This window comes from Hyperolius riggenbachi, chromosome 7 (genome assembly GCF_040937935.1).
Source record: "Hyperolius riggenbachi isolate aHypRig1 chromosome 7, aHypRig1.pri, whole genome shotgun sequence".
NCBI lineage: Eukaryota > Metazoa > Chordata > Amphibia > Anura > Hyperoliidae > Hyperolius > Hyperolius riggenbachi.
The window spans coordinates 120684838-120705825 of NC_090652.1; the positions used below are offsets into that span (position 1 = coordinate 120684838).

General features: G+C 44.3%; 1 protein-coding gene across 1 annotated transcript in view; it reads right to left on the bottom strand.

Annotated features, from left to right (window-relative positions):
- Nucleotides 1-19865, bottom strand: part of GET4 (guided entry of tail-anchored proteins factor 4) — a 35739-nt gene extending 15874 nt beyond the window's left edge. The window contains exons 1-5 of the mRNA XM_068244590.1: nt 19647-19865; nt 7228-7306; nt 6945-7026; nt 4107-4256; nt 2205-2343 (exon numbers count right to left, since the gene is read on the bottom strand). Of these exons, the coding sequence (XP_068100691.1) occupies nt 2205-2343; nt 4107-4256; nt 6945-7026; nt 7228-7306; nt 19647-19798 (602 nt within the window). The 5' untranslated portion in view covers nt 19799-19865. The remainder of the gene's footprint in view (nt 1-2204; nt 2344-4106; nt 4257-6944; nt 7027-7227; nt 7307-19646) is intronic.
- Nucleotides 19866-20988: the final 1123 nt, after the last annotated feature.

Sequence of the window (20988 nt, forward strand, 5' to 3'; positions counted from 1 at the left end):
TCTACATGGGTTTCCTCCGGGCACTTTGGTTTTCTCCCACATCCCAAAAACATACAGATAAGTTCATTGGCTTCCCCCTAAAATTGGCCCTAGACTACAATATATACACTACACGATACACACAGACATATGACTATGGTAGGGATTAGATCCTCTGAGGGTCAGTTAGTGACAAGACAATATACTCTGTGCAGCGCTGTATACGATGTCGGCGCTATATAAATACTAAATAATACAAATAATCCTGCTGGATATAAACATATGCTTGTGCTCAGAGTGTACATTAATTGGGATTTTCCATCAGGACAACAAGTTAATGTTTAGAAAGACAGTATGGGTAAATAGTAGTCGTCTCAGGTAAGACATACTTCACTAAAAAAAGAAGACTCCGATTTTAAAAACACATATCTGTTACAGGCTGTTGTCACAAAGAGAAAAAGATTCCCTTCATAACTTGAAATTCAGCATCTGCATTCAATAGCCAGGTCACTTCCTTGGAGGCTCATCTGTCTTGGCCTTCTTCACTTCCTGGTTCCATCTATACAGCCCGAGGTGTGCAGTGAATTAAAAACGGTATAAAAATGCCACTCTTTTACAGCTATGGAATTAGAAGAATGGGACCAATTCTGACTGAACATTTAAAGAGACTCTGAAGTCTTGCAAAATACAGGTTTTTCTTTTAGAAATCCCTTTAACATCAATGCCCTAACAAACGACGCATCCCCGCGGCTGAACACTAAATAAATCACCCCAAACTCCCAGGGCATAAATCCATGACTTTCCTGGTGGAGGATTTTGCTGCCCGGGGAGGCAGAGCTTTGGGCTGTAGCTCTGTCTCCATTAGTGTCAATCTGAGCTGATTGCCGCCTCTCCCCTGCCCCTCAGTGAAAGAAGACAGAAAGGGAGAGGTGGCGATCAGCGCAGATTGATGTGAGTAGAGGCAGAGCTGCAGCCCAAAGCTCTGCCTCTACACGGAAGCACTCCCTGCAATGTGCCCCGCAGGTGCTTGACAACAAAATTCCTATGGTGAGCTGCATAAGGTCCACATGATGGTGTACTTAGTGACTGTTTGGTGCATCAAAGCTGAACTCTGGGTACAGTCAAACAAGCCAGGCTTATCTGCTCTCGGTATTCTAAAAATACACTTCACCTCCAGCCATGGCCAGCACAGCATGCACTGACAAGCCTGCAGGGCATTGTCTCCGGCAGACAGCTTGGCTAAGAGTAGGAGCTTTTCTAAATGTGAGGCTACAGATGATAGGAGTAGCTTCTATCCAGCTGCCACACTACCTGCTGTACTGTCACCCCTAAAGAGACTGCAGCATGGAGGGTCCCCTTCACTGAGCAGCCAAGTCTCTGTAGAATATGCTGGATATGACAAAAGTACAGCTTTAGATAACGCCTGCATTAAATGGGGATGTTTCATAGCTTACTGATCCTGTACAACCTTGGGGGTTGGTCTCTGTGCATATTGCCATCTACACTTTTTCCCTACTACTTCCAACTGTTCTCAAATTGGCACCATTTTGTTAGTTGGTTGGAAAGTTTTGACGTTTGTGTTTTGCTATGTAATAACATCTCTGAATATGCCGGTGCATTCATAAATCAATAATAATAATATCTCTGCTGTTCTGGCTAACATGTACTGCGACCTATACTGGGGGCACTCATACTCACCATCAGTGTTCTGATCCATCGGTGCGCACTGAAAATCGTGAATCGAATCGAAATCACAATTTCAGACAGAAATCGTGCAATTCAATCTTTTCCTAAAATCGTTCAGGCCTACAGGACACTGAGATCAGTCTTGCACTATGTATGAGGTGGGGACAGGCTGTACTTATTATGACAGCAGCAGACAGAAGATAGACCGACAGCACCAGCCTGTATATAGAATTGTCTATTCCCAATGTAGGCACAACAACGTTGGTACAGAGTACAGATAAGGATGTCCAGACCGGTGACTGCTGTGACCAAGTGCGAATAACCACGTGACACAGCTGTTCGAATACATTTGTCCCTGTCACCCAGCAGTCTGGACATCCTGATCTGCACTCTGGAGCATTGTTGTTGTGTCTTTTATATTGCGATTCAGTCCTAAATTTCTCAACTTATTCAACATACAGGTTGGTGCTGTCGCTCTAGCTTTTGTCCACAGTGACGTTATGGAATATCTTGGCACTTAGTAAATCAATACTACTTACTGCAAGACAGCCTGTGCTACGAACATGTCCACCTCACTCCGGTAGCCACGGGTGGAGGAATATTCTACTAACATATTAGCGCAGCCTTCCCCATCTGAGGAATGAAGGAAGTGATAGCGGGATTCATAGTAATTTTGCTCTGAAAAAAAAAAATTGAGAGAGACACAAAGTTACCACACAGAAACATATTTATATCCCTCAACACATGAAAATGTGTTCCATGGCCAAGACACCAGCAGGAGAATTAGTACAAGGAAGCAGCAAACATGGATTACAAGCACTTTTAGGCTTGCATGAACACTATACAGAGTAAGTCCAGTCTAGAAGCTGAGCAACCAGTTACCACTGATGTCAACAGCCTAACTGCACAGAATGTACATCATGCGTTCCTGGCATCCAGTGTTACTGACATGTAAAGAATTCAATACACAGGCACTTTGCAATTCCAGCGGTATGCTAGATCAAACATGCGCAAGTCATCTGGCCCAAACCACCAGACTTCTCACGGACAGGTAGCACAATTTTTGAGAGTTAGAAATCAGTGGGGAGGTTAGAGTTAAACTGGGCTAATTGGTTAGGAGGAAGTACGTACTAAAGAAATATAAAACTAAATGAGTGCAGAATAATGGAGGAGCAAATAAAATGTTATCTCTAACTTCCTCACAACATCTGATATTGCTACTTGCATGAAGTTATGAGCTGTAATAATATTCTAGTGGGTAATACCAGCTCACAGCCATGTCTCATCTGAAGTCAGCCAGTGTGGCAAATGGATCTACATCAGGAGATTCAGATAGGATTTCCATAACAGAACAATTACCAGATCTACTAAAGTTTAACCCTAGAGAATATATAGCACACAAATTGATTACTCCCACATTAAACAGGTGATAAAAAAAAGTTTAAAGGCCCTGACTTAACATTTCTCACAGCGGTTTTCACACCATATCATTGCTCTTCTTAGCCTCCAGCAGGCAAAAAAATGTGCCCAAAATACCTTTAAGGGCCCTTTTCCACTAGCAGTCGCTAGCGTTCACGCTGAACGCTAGCGATTGCTGAATCGCAATTACCGGCGATTCCCCGACGTTTGCGGCCGCGATTTTGCTATGCTATGCACTGCATAGCAAAATCGTGGCAAATATCGCTCCGCCGCGCGTTCGCGTTCCCGTAAAAAACGAATCGCGGTAGTGGAAATGACCTACCGCGATTCCTATGTTAAAAAGCAAACCGTAGCGATTGTAAAATCGCTAGCGGTTTGCGTCTTTGCGATTCAGCCAGCGCAAACGCGCTGGTGGAAAAGGGCCCGTACAGTGCCGAGTTTACTCAAGCTTGAGATTATGTTTCCTCCTATAATTTTGAGCCTGTTCACACGGACGTCTCCAAGGCGTTAAACGACGGCCGCGGTGCTCATCGTTTAAGCACTACTTCACCATTTAAGTCAATAGACAGCCGCCAGCACGATCATTGACCATTGGCTGAGGTAAATCCTGTCATCTCGTTTCATAGGATCGGCTAACCGTGGAACGTCCGTGTCCCCCTGCGGGGTTCAAAACGTGTCGCATTTGCCAAAAGCCACCTAAGGTTGTCAAATGCTTTTCTGCTCGCTAGCTGCTGAAAAGGTATTTTGTAGAAAAAATGAGTAATCATCCAACGAGAACTTAGAAGAAAAGTCTACAGAATCATGTAATAATACCATGTATTACAAACACTGTCCTGACACACTATTGGATAAAGGATAACACATTTTAAGGCATTAGAAATGATTATTTACACATACAAGTTTATAAAATTAGGAATAACCGTCACACTTGACAAAAGCCATTAGGAACAGTGACTAAGACCACATAACGTAGTGATGCAGTTATGACAGACAAGCATTACCCTATATTGCACAAGACATACCTTTCCATAATGTTATGGCTAGTAATTGGTGCAGCTTTGGATGACCTAGTTTTCCAGACCCTCCCGAGGACCACTTCAGTGCCCGGGACACAAACGCCACTCGCTCAGGAGAATTTTGATCCGTCAAACTAAATAATTTGGCCAAGTTTTCTGAAAGACGCACATTTCAAAATATTCAGAACACGTATTTTATGCATGCAAATCTCCTGTAAGTACAATTGTTTAAACAACTACAATGTTTAACCGGGTTTTTGCATTTCATATGCTCATATGAAACGTTAAGGGCCCTTTTACACTTAATCCGCTGCATTGCACAAGCTTTTGAGTTAGCGTGCGTTGGTACGTGTTTTTTTTGCTCGAAATGTAATACAAAACAATATGGTTTCATTCGCTGGCATCTGCAGAAATGAGTGCAGCACTGTTTTTTGCGCATGCCAGCATGGGGAATGAAACAACAAGGTTTTTATTACATTTTGGAGGAAAACCAACACGTACCAACACACGCTAACTCAAATGCATGCGCAACACAGCGGATTTAGGGTCCTTTTACACTTAATCCATTGCATTCGGCATACGTTTGCATTAGTACACCTTTTTTTCCCCCCGAAATGTAACAAAAACCTATTTGTTACAATCCCCACACGCTCTCATCCGCAAAAAAAAAAAAAAAAAAAAAGGTGCAGCACTCTTTTTTGCGGATGCCAGTGTGTGCAGATTGTAACCAAGGCTGTGGAGTCGGTACAAAAATCTTCCGACTCCCACTCAGTTTATGAAATCAATGACTCCGACTTTGGGTGCCCAAAACTGCCACGACTCCGACTCCACAGCCCTGATTGTAACAAGTAGGTTTTTGTTACATTTCAAGGAGAAAAATGCTCACTAACGTGCACTAACTCAAACGCATGTCCAACGCAACGGTTTAAGTTTAAAAGGACCCTAAGAATCAATACCAACACAAGGTTCAGGCCAGCACAAGATTATATACAACTTGGGTTTCATTCACATCCAATCAGTGAAAAAAAAAATAGCAAACCTTGGTCAGCCAAGATCCAAAGTAATTATAGCTCATATGCAGCCCCCGTTTTTTGGGATGGGCAGGGCAGGTGCCCACCCGAAGTGCAGCAGCAGAGGGGCGGAGTGCAGCAGCAGATGGATGGGGTACAGCAGCGGAGGGCGCGATAAATCACCTTTCTGACATCCACACACTGCAATCTTCTCCTTCCGTCACATTGGTAACAGCGTTCCCTGTGGTGACTTATGTTACCTGTTACCAATGGAAGAGAATGGACTGAAGGAGGAAGAAGATATCTGCATGTAGGGGTGAGTTACTTCCGCAGATTAAGGGAGGAGAGAGGGGGACTACTCTGGCTACCTATACTGTGGGAGTAGAGGGGTGTGGGCTCACTGGCTACCTATGTTGTGGGAAGCGAGGGGGCTCACTGGCTACCTATACTGTGGGAGTGGAGGGATGTGGGCTCTCTATACAGAGGGGTGTGGGGTGGGCTCACTGGCTACCTATACTGTGGGTAATTAGAATGATGCCTTCTCATTCACAGCAAGTTTATAAACGCCTAAAGTATCTCAGAAAAACAACTATAAAAAGTGGATTTAAAATTATATTGCATACATATTCGTTTTTGTTTAGAGATGTTCAGATGGTCCATGTGTGGCAATAATGGGGCAAGGAGAACCATCATGAGGCCTCCTCTGGTTCACTTAAAGGATGTGACGTGCTTAAAGCTTAATTTTAAGATCGCAGTTAGGTTTATTTGACTAAAGTTACTAACTCTAGGGAAGGTTGCAGTGATGTCACTGTGCTCCACACCACTACAAGGGAGACCAAGCCTGAGGTACCGAGATAGTCCTGCAGGAGCAGCTCACTTACCACAGACACAATGCACTACACTGTAAACATGACTATACAAAGTTTTTTGCTTGATTAACAAACATGAATGGATAAAAGTGAGTGTGTATGAAGGTCAGCACTGAACTGAACTTTATCAGGTAAAAGGCTTCATTCCCACTAGAAGCGTTTCCTATGCACACAGTTTCAAACCGGCAAAGGTCTCAGATATTGCATAAAAAGCAATGTCTGGTGTTCTCACTAATGTATTGCTGTATTGTTGTATACTGCTACTTGTGTTTCTGATTCTGAATGCTGCCCTATTCAACGCAAGACCTGGTTCATACTGCAAAAGCTTTTTCTAACGTAATTCTGAGTGTGTGTTCTTTTATTAAAAAAAAAAAAAAAAAATTAAAAAAATTACCTATACCATTGTCCAAAATGTCACCACTTTAGAGCAGTCAGGACTATCAGAAGGGGATCATGGTGTGGTTGCTATGGGCTACTCTACCCTGATCCTGTACAACGTTGCTGAAGATTGGACAGTAAGGCCTCTTTTACACAGGAAGTTTTGACAACTGCAGCCTTTTATAAACCACCATGTAAAACAGCCAGTGTACGAGCTCATAGAAACGTGTGTGCCAGTGGCAGAACAACAATTCTTGGCCCCCCCAGCAAAACTCCCATACCTTCCCTTGCCTCCCCCCTCAGGTGATGGGTGTGGATGAGACCTGACCAAAAAAATGACTTGCTACATGCAGCATTTGGAATGCAGCAACCAACGTTCAATTGCAACTTTTGGCTGGACCTTCGAAGTATGGTGGCTCAGTGCCTAGCTTAGCCACCTCATAACCAGTTTGGTCCATCTTGCCATTGCCTAAAGAATCACTATATGTGGCTCTCCGGGCATTTTAAAAACTGCCCATGCAAACTCAACCTTAGATAATAGTGTTGACTAAATCAAATGATTGAATCTGTCTATAACTCACACTCACCTAATAAGTCTTCTGTCACTTTAGCTTCGGATTTTTCTAGGGCCTCTAGAACAAGCATGGACAGGTCAGCCGCACTGTTTTGCTGTAAGGCAAGTAAAGGTATTAAAGATGTGGGATTCAGATGTGGATGGAAAGTAAACAAACAGCCTCAGCATTTGCACCAAGAAATGCTGATTACAGACTTTACATTGGAAAGAGCTGCGTGTTGCCAAATAAGGCAATAGAGAGAACATAAAATAGCTGCAGCCAGTGTGACATTGATGAAGGGAGGATGTGTTCTTACTTGACCATGGCTGAAGAACAGCACAGCTCCGGAATACATTAATTCTCTGGCTTCTGTGTGTTTATTCTGAGACATATACCTGGACAGGAAAGAAGAGTAACATTAGATGGGTGGGTACATCTAGAAGTCAGCATACACCTGCCAGCACTGGCAAATCAAATTACACTGTAACCAATAGCACACAATCAGTTTATCTATATAACAAAGGGAACCAGTCACTATCCTCTAATTTCCAATTCCACAAAAAATTACTTCAGTACTGGATAGTTTGGAAGAAGATCAGATCTTCTTTTTGAGGTTTTATTAGCGTTCGGTGTCCCCAGCTGTGAGGAAATCTCAAAACTGACAGGATTGTAAAATGGAGGAAGAATTCATATTTCAGCAGATTGTCATCGCAGTTCTACATTTCCTGGCCCAGAGACTAACAGTTTTCACGTCAGTAGTGAGAACAACACAGAGGCTGCCATATTTATTTCCTATTAAACAATACCAGTTGCCTGGCAGCCCTGCTGGTCTGTTTGGCTGTAGTAGTATCTGAACAACACCAGAAACAAGCACGCAGGTAATCTTGTCAGTTTTAAACACCTGATCTGCATAAACATGTTCAGAGTTTATGGCTAAAAGTATTAGAGGCAGAGGATCAGCAGGATAGCCAGGAAACTGGTATTGTTCAAAAGGAAATAAAAATGGCAGACTCCAAATCCCTCTCACTTAAAGAGACTCTGAAATCTCCAGAAAACGCATTTTTATTTTACAATGTTGTTAGGCATGAATGCCCCCTTGACCCTGCATATTTAGGCATGCGAAAGCAAATGCATATTTGCATGAGCAATGTCTCGTGATTAGCCAATAGGCCAAATTTGCAAAGCCAGATTTGTCAGGTTCACTTGGTTGATGCACACATTTCCTCTCTGGTGTAATTAGTGATGAATGCCCCCTCTGAAACGCTGCATCCCCGCGGCCGAAATCTCAGTTAATCCTCCCGAATCCCCTGGGGAAGATTCGGAGATCGCTTCAGCATAGAGGCAGAGCTGTGAGCAGTAGCTCAGCCTCTACTCCGTCAATCTATGCGGATATTCGCCTCTTCCCCCCCCTCTCAGTCTTCCGTCACTGAAAGGGGCGGGGGAGAGGCGGCGATCAGCGCAGATTGACGCGCATGGAGGCAGAGCTACAGCCCAAAGCTCTGTCTCCCCTGTGCAGCAAAAACCACGACCAGAAAAGTCGTGGACTGTGGTTTTGGGGGGAGTCATTGAGCTTTCGGCCGCGGGGATGCAGCGTTTCAGAGGGGGCAGTCATGCCCAACAACATTGTAAAATAAAAACGGTTTTCTGGAGGCTTCAGAGTCTCTTTAAGGTAGGCTGACCAGGCGTCCTCTTTTGCCCGGACAGGTCCACTTTTTACGACCTGTACGGGGCGTCCTCCTGGGTTTTTGAAATGTCCGGGTGAAGAGAACTGAACACAGAGTGAGCCAGCTGCAGAAGAGCTGCTTTGTTCAGTGTGTGAGCCAGGCACAGACTGGCCAGGGGGGGAAGGGGGCAATCTCCCCCCAGGCAGCCTTTCATTCAGTGATGTAGGGCAGGACTGGTGTATTCAGGTTTGTTGTTGTAAGGCAATGTGAAACACTTGGCTAGCTGATAAAAGTGCAGAGGGCAGGCAAGCTTGTAAATATACACAGCATGATGCAGAGCTTACCTGGGGGGTTCCCTGGGCAAATATCTGTCTGGTCTCTCCCCATTGTTATAATGACTGCATGTGTGGATAAGGCGTTAAAGTTGAAAAGTTTTTGACAGTCCCTAGACTCCAGGAGGGCTGCTTTCTGACTTGTGTGAGCGACTGACAGGGCCTCCTGTTTTCCTGCACTTCATCACAAACACCTTTAAATTAACCCCAAAGTATTCAGTTAAATCACTGAGATATCCAGCTTTCAGTATGGGCAAATGAATGGCAAAACGTTCAGTACAGCATGTTTAACTTATCTTTTCTCAGCAGTTAAAATTTTAGGTTGAACAGAAGACATACAGCCATCCAGTTCAGCCAGAATACTAAATCATTGTGCTTAACTAGCATGGTTTTTAGTCTTCTCTGGAGTTCTCACCATGATTGTCATTTGTCACCTGCCTGTGTGATTTTATTGCATTTTGTGGGGAAATCTTCTGCGATTCTGATTGCATTTTGTGGTCGGTCGGTCGGCCCTCCACCACCATGTGGTCTGGGAAAAAAAAAAAAAAAAAAACGGCCCTCCATGCCCGCGAAGTTGGACAGCACACTGCTAAGGTCTTGTATATTTGGCCCCACCCACATGCTGTTGTGATTGTCCTCTTTTTTGGAAATCAAAATATGGTCACCCTACTTTAACCTCTTGACGACCAGCTAACGGCTATTGGCGTAAACTGGTCGTCTGCGGGTTTTCATGGGCCTTTTCATGTCCGTTCACGGAGGGTGTCTCCGTGAATAGCCGGAGAGCCGCCGATCGCGGCTCGCCGGCAAAATGTAAACACGCGGGGAAGTTTGCTGCTTACATCATACGCCGCTGCTGCACAGCAGCGCCGTAAGGCAGATCGGCGATCCCCGGCCTCTGATTGGCCGGGGATCGCCGGCCTATGATAGGCTGAAGCCTATCCTTCAATGCGCAGGACGGGTATCCGTCCTGCGCAGCTCACAGGGGGAGGGAGAGGGACGGAGCGCAGAGAACGCTGCGGAGGGGGGCTTTGAAGAGCCCCCCCGCAAAGCGCAGCAAGCCGGCGGCGATCAGACCCCCCCAGCAGGACATCCCCCTAGTGGGGAAAAAAGGGGGTAAGTCTGATCGCCCTGGATCTATCCTGATCTGTGCTGCGGGCTGGAGAGCCCACGCAGCACAGATCAGCCATAAATCCCCTGGTCGTCAAGTGGTTAAGGTGCCCTTCAAGAATGCTGGTTGGCTGACTGCTGTGCTGGTATTTTGGCACCACAACAAATATGCAGACAATTAAACCAGAACACCTGATCTGCGTATTGTACTGGGTCATTGATTGAGACACTACATGTTTTTACCAGAAGTCAGAGCTTCCATCTTCATCATGCATACAGTTGGCTTAAAAATAGTTAACTGAGAAACAAAATTAAAGCATGGCTACAAAATGAAGAGCAAATAAATATCACCAGAGAACTGATAAGGAACCAGAAGTGGCTGAACCATGTCTGTCCTTCAGCTGCCTAGTGCATCTACCAACCAGCAGACATGGGGGTGTTGTTGTGGAGGCTGTATTTGGGCCTTGTTGGCTCCGCAAAAATAATTGGAGAAATTTTGCATTCCTGTAAAAAAGGCACCTGGAAAAAAAGGGCGCAGGGGATTGCCGCTAGTAGAATATCGGTAAAATCTGCAGACAGATTAAAATCGGCTCACACTGTGACACGAATGCAGCTGATGCGGTAGTGCATCCACTCAGGACACACCAGCATCCATGCTTAGTCACAGATAAGGGGGCATTAGACATGCTAAACTCTCTAAACACATACAGGGTGCATTTCTCTATATTTATCTTCTGTCCTGTGCAAGAGTTCAGGTCCACTTTAACAACACTACAGTAATACCCAGTAAGACAAGGCAATGAGATGCAAATAAGTAGATGCAGGATTTCATATGAAAATGTATGCAGCTTGAAAATGGAGGAGTCAAATCCCACCAAGGTGGAATTCAATTGGTCCATTATCATGCAAAGAAATTTGGATACAAGCTTGGCCTAATCCTGCGTCCACATGAGTTATTTACATCTCATTGACCATGCTGAGGGCTCATTTCCATGGGCAGTTTGTGCTCAGCAATCAGTTGCCAGGCAGCAGTAAGCAGTTGTGAGAGTTTGACAGGCTTTTCACTGGGAACTGCTCATGGAAAAGGGGCCTTAGTGCCCAGTAATCCTAATACAGAGTGGTCTGATGAGGCAACCTCCATGTTTATTACAAACCGTACAACTAACCAGATGTACAGTGGCCCTTGTATTACAATTACCCTACAGCTTTATAGGCAACATGTCTTTTACCAGCAGATCTAGTAAGAATATATCCCTGTTCCACATCTGTATGAGTCAAGATGTCTAAGCCAAATGGGAACAAGTTTTTCCCCTGCAATCCTCAACATATGCTCCTACCTATTATTCTTCTATATTTAGATAGTAGAAAAACACTTTACAGAATACATAGTGATGTCACAAGCTGCCCTTCAGAGAAGTTCATAATGTAGTCAAGACACAGAACATTTACTGTTTACCACGCTTTTCTCCTGGCGAACTCTAAGCGCCAGAGCTGCAGCCTGCGTAGTAGAGTGGTCCCGGCAGGAATCGCATATTTCCGTCTATTTCCATGCTGAGAGCCGCAACAGCGCCACCCGCTGGAGCCAGGGAAAGGTAAATATATCAAGCCTTGTCGAGGAAGAATTGCGGGACACTTTGGGGGAGCCAGCGCTGGATTGCCTGCAGCTACAGGGTAGGGGGAAGCCCCATTGGGACCCTGAGGCTTCCCCCTCCCGAGGTCAGTACCCCCAGTGGATGTTTTTTTTATTACAGAGTCTCTTTAAGGCACGCTCCACGGGTGACCAGGATCACCAGTGAGCCTTGCCCAAAGACTGTTTTACGTACTGGCTTGAGCTAGGATTCAAACCTTGGTTAAAGGCTCAAATCCTATACCAAAAGGAAAAAAAACCTTACCAGAACACTATCCAGCTGACCCATAGGCCAATGTCCCTATTACAGGAATTAACCCCCACGTCTGTATTTTTGCTAGAATTTCTGCTCCTCTTACCCAGTGACAAGAATGACAGGGAAACCCCACTGTTTACCAACAGTGTGAGTTTAGTGTTCTATACTGACAAATCAACTGCGTGCAAATATGCATGGAACTATTGCTTTACATTGCATCACTTTTCAGGAGCATTCACGTTTCATAGTTAAGAAAAGTGGTGTAGCAAGTATTAGATGCTGAAAGCTTTTTTTGTAAAAAACATACAAAAATATATAAATCGACTTATAAATTGGGGTTTATTTACATGTTCCTGCTGTGTTAGCAGTGATAGCCAGGTAAAGAGCACCTCTCGTCTTTAAAGAGGAACTCCAGTGAAAATAATGTAATAAAAAAAAAGTGCTTCATTTTTACAATAATTATGTATAAATTATTTAGTCAGTGTTTGCTCATTGTACAATCTTTTAAATCCCTGATTTACATTCTGACATTACATGGGGACATTTTTACTGTTGGCAGGTGATGTAGCTGCTGCATGCTTTTTTGGCAGTTGGAAACAGCTGTAAACAGCTATTTCCCACAATGCAGCAAGGTTCACAGCCAGGAAACTGCCAAGAGTACCATGGTCCTCAGAGTTTCTTGTGGGAGGGGTTTCACCACAATATCAGTCATACAGCACCCCCTGATGGTCTGTTTGTGAAAAGGAATAGATTTCTCATGTAAAAGGGGGTATCCGCTACTGATTGGGATAAAGTTAAATTCTTGGTCGGAGTTTCTCTTTAAAGCGGACATTAATTCAGAACTTCATCTCAGCTCTAAAAAAAAACCTTTTAAGAAAAACATTTCTTTGTTACAGCTGATACAAATCCTGCAATAAATTGGCAGTTTGTCTACTTCCTGCTTTCATGGAAGCAGACATTAACATTCTGGATTTACAAATGAGCTCTCTGCCATGGCAGTCAGCTGACACAGCTAAGGGACCAAATTACAATTTGTGCTTAGTCACAGATTAGGGGGAATTAGACAGGCTAAACTCTCTAAGTACATACAGGGTGCATTCTCAATGTTTTCCTCCTGTCTAGTGCAAGAGGTCAGGTCCGAAGATGACACAATCGCCCTTAAGTCCCATCTACACGATACGTTTCTTTGTGCGATTCGGATTCTATTTACGCTCCGATTAAATCAGGGCTGTGGAGTCGGAGTCGGAGTCGTGGAGTCGGAGTCGTGGAGTCGGGCAATTTTGGGTGCCTGGAGTCGGAGTCGGAGTCGGGAAAAAATGCACCGACTCCGACTCCGACTCCTAATGAATTTGTAACTAATGAAAATAGAAAATATGATAAAATGTTCTATTTCTCAGATAATAGTCATTAAAAATAATGTATATATACAGTATATATACAGTAATAGCTGTGCTTAGTCCACAAAAATGAAATAAACCAGTCAAAATTAGTTACTTGTGCTGCTTCAATAAAGCAGTCCCCGTATTTTTAAGGTCAGATATACATATCTGATTGTGACTGTATATATGATGTGTACACAGGAATCTCATATATACTAAATAACATCTATGCTGTAAGAATAAAGCCTGATGTGTAGCTGTGTCACTAATAGAGATGGTCAACGAGATGGAAATAATTCTGCATTGATGCTGATTTATGCAAATGTATGCACTCCCTTTGCTGATGAAATCAAATAATTTGATATGTTGTTAAAATTTGGTTTGGTGACTACAAATTAAAGGGTAACTGAAATGGATGAAAAGTAAAGTTTTATACATACCTGGGGCTTCCTCCAGCCCCCTTCAGGCTAATCAGTCCCTCGCTGTCCTCCACCACCCGGATTTTCTGCTATGAGTCCTGGTAATTCAGCCAGTCAGCGCTGTCCGGTCGCATGCCGCTCCCACAGCCAGGAACATTCTGCACCTGCGCAATAGTGCTGCACAGGTGTAGTATGCTCCTGGCGGCGGAGTGTGTGCATGCGCACTACGCCTGACTGGCTCAAGTACCTGGACTCATAGCAGAAGATCCAGGTGGTGGAGGAGGACATCGAGGGACTGATTATCCTGAAGGCGGCTGGAGGAAGCCCCAGGTATGTATAAAACTTTAATTTCATCTGTCTCAGGTTTACTTTGTTACACAGTAGTACTATACTCTACATATGCACTCCCCACAGAGCTGCAGGGAATCCACTGAGAATGCTGTGCACATTGAACACAGAGGTGTTGTCTGTTTACAATCTCCTCATTCCCCTGCAGAGTACCTGCACATCATTCTTACATGTACCCACACTTACATTGCCTAGGGCCTGATAGAGGTTCTTTGTTCCGGTTTGTACCTTTTACAAGTACTCTTACCAAGGACTAGTTTTAGTCTAAAGGGAATAAATATAGTAGTCTACATATCCTTCTCACTTCAGTTGTCTTGTAAAATTCCTAAGCGTTGGCAGTTAAGAGACGAATTTCATGTTACATACTTTTAATCAACAAAATTGTAATATGCAAATTAGAGGAGTCGGAGTCGTGGAGTCGGAGTCGGAGTCGGTGGAATTCTAAACTGAGGAGTCGGAGTCGGAGTCGGTGGATTTTTGGACCGACTCCACAGCCCTGGATTAAATCGGACATGTCCAATCGGGATTCGATTCAATTCGATTTGCCATTGCAAAACAATGGCAAATCGAATTGCATTAAATCCCGATTGGACATGGTGGATTTAATCGGATCGTAAATAGAATCGTAATCGAATCGCACAAAGAAACGTATCGTGTAGATGAGAATTTACAGCTCTAATGCCAGTAGCTGGCTTCTTATCTCTAGACTCAATCAATTCTTTGGGGGGAGGGGGGTTATAGTCGAAACGCAATCTGTAGTAAAACCAAACTACAGTTTATTTTTGGGATGGGAAGAAACAAACCCCGTGGGGATATATCCTGTATGAGAAATCAAACTTTATATACACACACACACACACACACACACACACACCTGCTAACATGATGCAAGCTCCCGTTCCAGTAAAATACAGTGGTAGCAAGCATATAAAAGCAGCTAGCAGCAATTAGTTCTGCAGATATTTAACACAGTTGCAGGTTAAAGGACAAATGTAGTGAGAATAATATGGAGGCTGCCATATTTATTTCCTTTTAAACAATACTAGTTGCCTAGCCATCCTGCTGGTCTATTTGGCTGCAGTAGTGTCTGAATTTACACCAGAAACAAGCATGCAGCTAATCTCGTCAGATCTGACAATAATGTCTAACACCTGATCAGCATATGCTTGTTCAGGGTATATGGCTGAAAGTATTAAGGTAGCCATACACTGGTCGATTTGCCATCAGATTTGAACCAACAGATAGATCCCTCTCTGATCGAATCTGATCAGAGAGGGATCATATGGCTGCCTTTACTGCAAACAGATTTTGAATCGATTTCAGCCTGAAACAGTTCACAATCGGTGGTGGTGGTGGTGCTGCCGCCACTGACCCCCGCATAGATTACCTGCTCCGCCGGCGCGACTCCCCTGTCTTCTTCTCCGCTCTGGTCTCCGGCAGGCTTCACTTCTTCCTGTCCGGGGGAAGTTTAAACAGTAGAGCGCCCTCTACTGTTTAAACTTCCTGCCAGGACAGGAAGAAGTGAAGCCTGCTGGATCCGGAGCCCAGCGCGGAGACGGAGCAGCGGAGACCAGGGGAGTCGTGTGGGCGGAGCAGGTAATGTATTTCAGCTGTATTGCGTCGGTCGGGCACTCGAACGCCGCTAGCGACGCGCTCCCTACCCGCGGGCAATCGGCGGTAATTTCCCGCACGGAGCGATCGATCTATTTTGGGACGAAATAGATCGAAATTTAGCGTTAATATTAACGATTTGACAGCAGATTCGATCCCAGTGATCAAATCTGCTGTCGATCAGCGGGGAATTGGCCTAGTGTATGGCCACCTTTAGAGGCACAGGATCAACAGGACAGCCAGGCGCTGGTTTTGGTTAAAAGAGAAATATGGCAGCCTCCACATCCCTCATTATAGTTGTCCTTTAATTCCCACTGGCAGCTTTCATCTGCTGGTTGCCAATGTTTACGCTTTCTAGGAGACATCACTGCACATTATTCAAATTCTCTCTTTGTTCCTGTTAATTAGAGCTGTCCCATAATATGTCAATTCTAGCATGCATGCAAATGTCATACAGCATGGAAATAGGCTAATCAAGTTCCTGCTAATTTTGATTGGTCCAGTTTCAAGCCACATACAGTTTGTAGGGAAGCCAACAGTACACGTGTCAGACTGACCTTCACAACTGCTGATAAAGTCACAAATACAGGATTCAGATAATATATGTGCAGAATGCTAACATGGTGGTAGAAGGATCAGGGTAAGAATAACTAGGCAGAAATGCAAGTGTTGCGGAAAATGCTAGCGTTAACGCGCATAATGGAAGTCAATGGGACACATGGAAAAATGCCCGTTTACATTCTGCAATGTGCGTTTTTGAAAATGCTGAACTTGCTGCATAATTTTTCCAAAACGCATTGAAAACTCACCTAATGTATGTCAATGTCAATGGTGATGCAGAGGTATAGCGTTTCATTGTGTTTTGTACGAAGACAAAAAAAAAACAAGATTAATGATGTATTTCAGCTTCCGTTGACATTCTAGTGATTTTCATAAAACGCATACAAAACGCTCTTGCGATTTATATGTGTGAACCGCAAACGCATTAAAACCCAAGAAAAACATGCACTCAAATCGCACAAACGAATACGCAGCAGAACGCTAACTTGCACGCAGCGCCAAGTGTCTTCCCTGCCTCAGAAGGACAGTGGAAGGCCAGAAACCCACTAGGAGTGATTTTCTGAGTGAATTGCGATTTGAAAACTCTTGCTAATGTAATGCTATGGGTGTGATCCCACTTGAGCGATGTGATTTTATAAAAATCCCCCATAGCATTGCATTAGCAAGAGCTTTTTCAAATCACTAGCAATTAGAAATTGCTCCTAGTGGGTTTCTGGCCAAATAGACAGGTGAAACTGTCAAACTAACAGAGCAGTAAAGGGCAAATCTGTCTGGAACAAATAAAAAGGGAAAATTGAATTATCAGCTACAGGCCAGTTTCTTTCTGTTCCTAGATCAGTAAAGATTCGTATGTCAGGGCAGTTTCACACCAAATGTGTTTTTTAGTAATTTCCCAAAAGCTAGCATTTTAAAAAGTGCTTGTTTGAATGGTTAATGTAATCAAATAACCACACAAATGCTGCATGTAGCATTTTTTCACAGATTGCGATTCTATAGAAAGTATAAAAAAGCAGAAGTGCTGCGAAAAGCACTTGCCAAAAATGTCTATAAAATTGCTAATTGTAAAATGCTTTTTGGTGTGAAACAGCCCTTAAAGAGAACCAGAGACGAAGCACCCTCATGTATTTTACCATATATATCAATGGGAACATGACAACAAACACCTACTCTGCTCTTTGTTTAATTTTTCACTGTTCTTATCAGCCCTGATAAAATCTGGGACGAGCATTTAGTGTAGCTTCCCTCTTCACCCCCCCTCCTAATGATTATAGCTGAGTCAGTCCTCTGTGCTGTCTTTTCAAGCCCAAGCCTACCCCCCTCCTGACTTTGCTTCCTGCTAGGAGGATACATAGCAGGAAAGCAGAGCCTCAAGGGGTAGGCTTGGGCTTGAAAAGACATCACAGAAGACTGACTCAGCTATAATCATTATGGGGGAAAAGTTAGACTAAATGCTCAGTCTGAGATTTTATCAGGGCTGATAACAAGAACACTAAACAGTGAAAAATGAAACAAAGAGCAGAGTAGGTGTTTACTGTCATGTTCCCATTAATATATATGGTAAAATACATGAGGGTGCGTCTAAGAGATTTTCACAGCGCTTTTGCATACTTGTTACAGAATTGCAATCGCTGCAAAAATGCAACATGCATACTTTTTGCACATACATACATACATACATACATACATCTCCATATCCCTCCCACTCCTGTTGCTCTTCCACACATTAACTGTTACATTGCATCACAAATGACAATGTCAACGCAATGCAATGATAATCCCATGGGGTTTAACAATAGGGATGTGGAGTGAGTACAAAAATCATTTGACTCCGTTTATGAAACCGCAGACTCCCGGTAACCAAAATTAAATTGCTCAGACTCCTCGACTCCCAACTCCACAGCCCTGCTTTAGACAAGACAAACAACATGTATATTGCGCTTTTCTCCTGGCAGGATCAAAGGACCAGAGCTGCAGCCACTAGCAGTATTAGAGAGACTTGCCTAAGGTCTCCTACTGAATATGTGCTGGCTTACTGAACAGGCAGCGTCGAGATTCAAACCCTGGTCTCCTGTGTCAGAGGCAAAACCCTTAATCATTACACTATCCAGCCACTACTTTATACCTCGAATGCGGTGTAGCAGGTCCCGACACCACAACACACAGCATGCTGTGCATTAACCAGGTAATGTGTGCATTTACAGTGGCAATGAGGCATACTTTTTATTGTATTGAATGCCTCACTGTATGGGCACACCACTGCGGTAACACGCAATGTTACTTTTCAGCTACACTGTGTGGCAATTTGATTGCAACGCAACTGACTCGGTGTGAAACAGCCCTTAGGAGGAGCAGTGCCAGATCATCCACAAGGCAAACCTAGACAGTTGCCTAGGGCCTGGAGAAAGTCTACGGGCCTAGTGGAGCCAGTTGACCATCAGCAGTGTGCAAAAACTGCTATCTTGCTTAGAGCCTCATTTCATCGTAATCATTTTCTGGTGAGCAGGCAATACACCAATGGTGTACAGACATATTTGTGCTAATGAGTAAACCAGGCTTTCTCAACCAGGGATCCTTGAGTACTCTGCAGGCGTTCCTTGGCATTTTCCTCCATCGTAGGAGGAAGTATGATATAGCACATTAAAGCAGGGGATAGTATAAAAAGAAAAAAAATCAGATTATTAATAAGCACATCTACAAAAAGCACCAGAATAAGGAGACAGTATAATGAGGGACACTGCAATAAGTGGTAGTGAAAAAACACAGCCACACCTACTTTTAAAGTCCATGCCTCCTGCAAAATAAATGCAGGGGTTCCCTGAGATTTAAAACTTATTTGCATGGTTCCTCCAAGTTAAAAAGGTTGAGAAAGGCTGGAGTAAACAGGTATATTAGCAGTACTGAACACACCTGTTCAGGTGAGTAGAATTAGAATGAAACATATTTGCAGCACTGATCAGGAGTCAATCTGGTGTTGATCCTAGTAAAGTACACTTTATTCTTTAGGCTTTGCAAAACATAAACAAGGCGTGTGGGCTGCCTGCCAGCTGCCTGACACACACCACCCGGATGTTGGTAAAGAATGGCTGTGAGCAGCTGTCAGAGAGCACTTTACACAGTCAGTAGCCCCGACTCCCACCGCAGAGGCAGGCAGGGGAGAAGCTCCCCCGGTACCCCGGTAAAAAAGGGAAGGAAGAGTCCCATAGCAACTAGAAACCAGCAGCCAATCAGCGGCCGGGAGGGGCAACACAGGACGAACAGCTCAAGGGTTAACAAGCGACTATGAAAGACGGACGAGAGGCGCATCCAATCAGACAGCAGAAAAGAAGAGCCTGCGCCCTCCCCTAGCAACCATAGAGCCCGCAGCCAATCAGCAGCATGGGAGGAAAGGGCCCTGGAAAGCTCTGGAAGCTCGGCGTCCCGGGTAGCTGTACCTGAAGAATAGCGTTCGGTACATCTGGTGGGCCTCGTAGTAGTCTCCCTTCTCTACGCTGGCCCGCAGCTTCCCCTCCACACGCTGCACTCCTCCCCGGTTCCGGGCGCTGCCTTTGGAGCCATCCTGCTCCGCCATTGCAGCAGCCATCATGGGGAGACGTCACCCGGGGTGCGCAGATCAGCACACACGCTCCTTCCTCTCCTCTACCTACGGAAGCCGAGTGCGGCCGCGTCAGCGGCTCCACGTGAGCTGCACTGCTACACGCTGATTGGCTCCGGCGCCGCAATAGAAAACTATTACGTTCAAGTTCACAGCGTTCCACTCTGTGCACTGTGTGCTGCCTGTCAGTCTACCATTTGTGTGTCCGTATACTATGCGATGTGCTGTCATTACAGTGTGCCTGTATACAGCATAGCTTCCAACTGTCCCTTTCTCTTTCCTCCTTATTTGTCTCTCTTTCAGGACTTTGTCCCTTTTTCTATGTATGTGTGTATATATGTATATATATATATATATAATTTCTCTACTAAAAAAAAGTGTTTGACTCTAAACTTTATCCCCATCCTTTAAATTAATATATTACTAATTTTATAATGTTATATATAGGAAAATGAACCAGGATAGAAAGGGCTGGTGTGGTTTGAATTATAAAACCACATATTTTTCTTATGAAATCTTTATGGTATGTGTGGCTAGGGGTGTGGTGGGCGGAGCAGTGCTTTTCAGCGCTGCTAGATTTGGGTGCAGCCGGCGCCTCCATAGACTTCAATAGGAATCATTTCTATTGAAGCGCTCAGTGAGTAACGTCGGCTCCGTCAGAAGACGGAGCCGAAGTAATTCGGCCTCCAGCAATCGCTGGAAGCCGAATTATTTCATTCCCCCACTATCCATGTCGGCCTGGAGGGGGAATAGTAATTAAATCGGCCCGGACTTGTGCAGAAGCAGGATCAGCCTTATAGCGCTGTATCCTGCGCCCAAGTCTACCGGCACCGATTTCAAATGTACTCGTGGTGGGGCGTGATCATAGGTATGATACAGTGCAGTGTGCTGACAGTATACAGTGTGCTGTGCTTTCAGTACAAGATGTGCTGACAGTATACAGTAAGTCAGTATACACTAAAAGGTGCAGTTGGTGTGCTGTCAGTATACTGTGCTGTGTACAGTGAGTATAAAGTGGGGTTTGTTCTCAGTATGCAGTCTGTCAGTATATTCTGGGGTGTGCTGTCAGTATACAGTAAAGTATGCAGTCTGTCAGTATATTATGCAGAGTACTGTCAGTATAGTGTGCACTGTGCGATCAGCCTACAGTGAGGTGTGCAGTCAGTATACAGTGCGGTGTG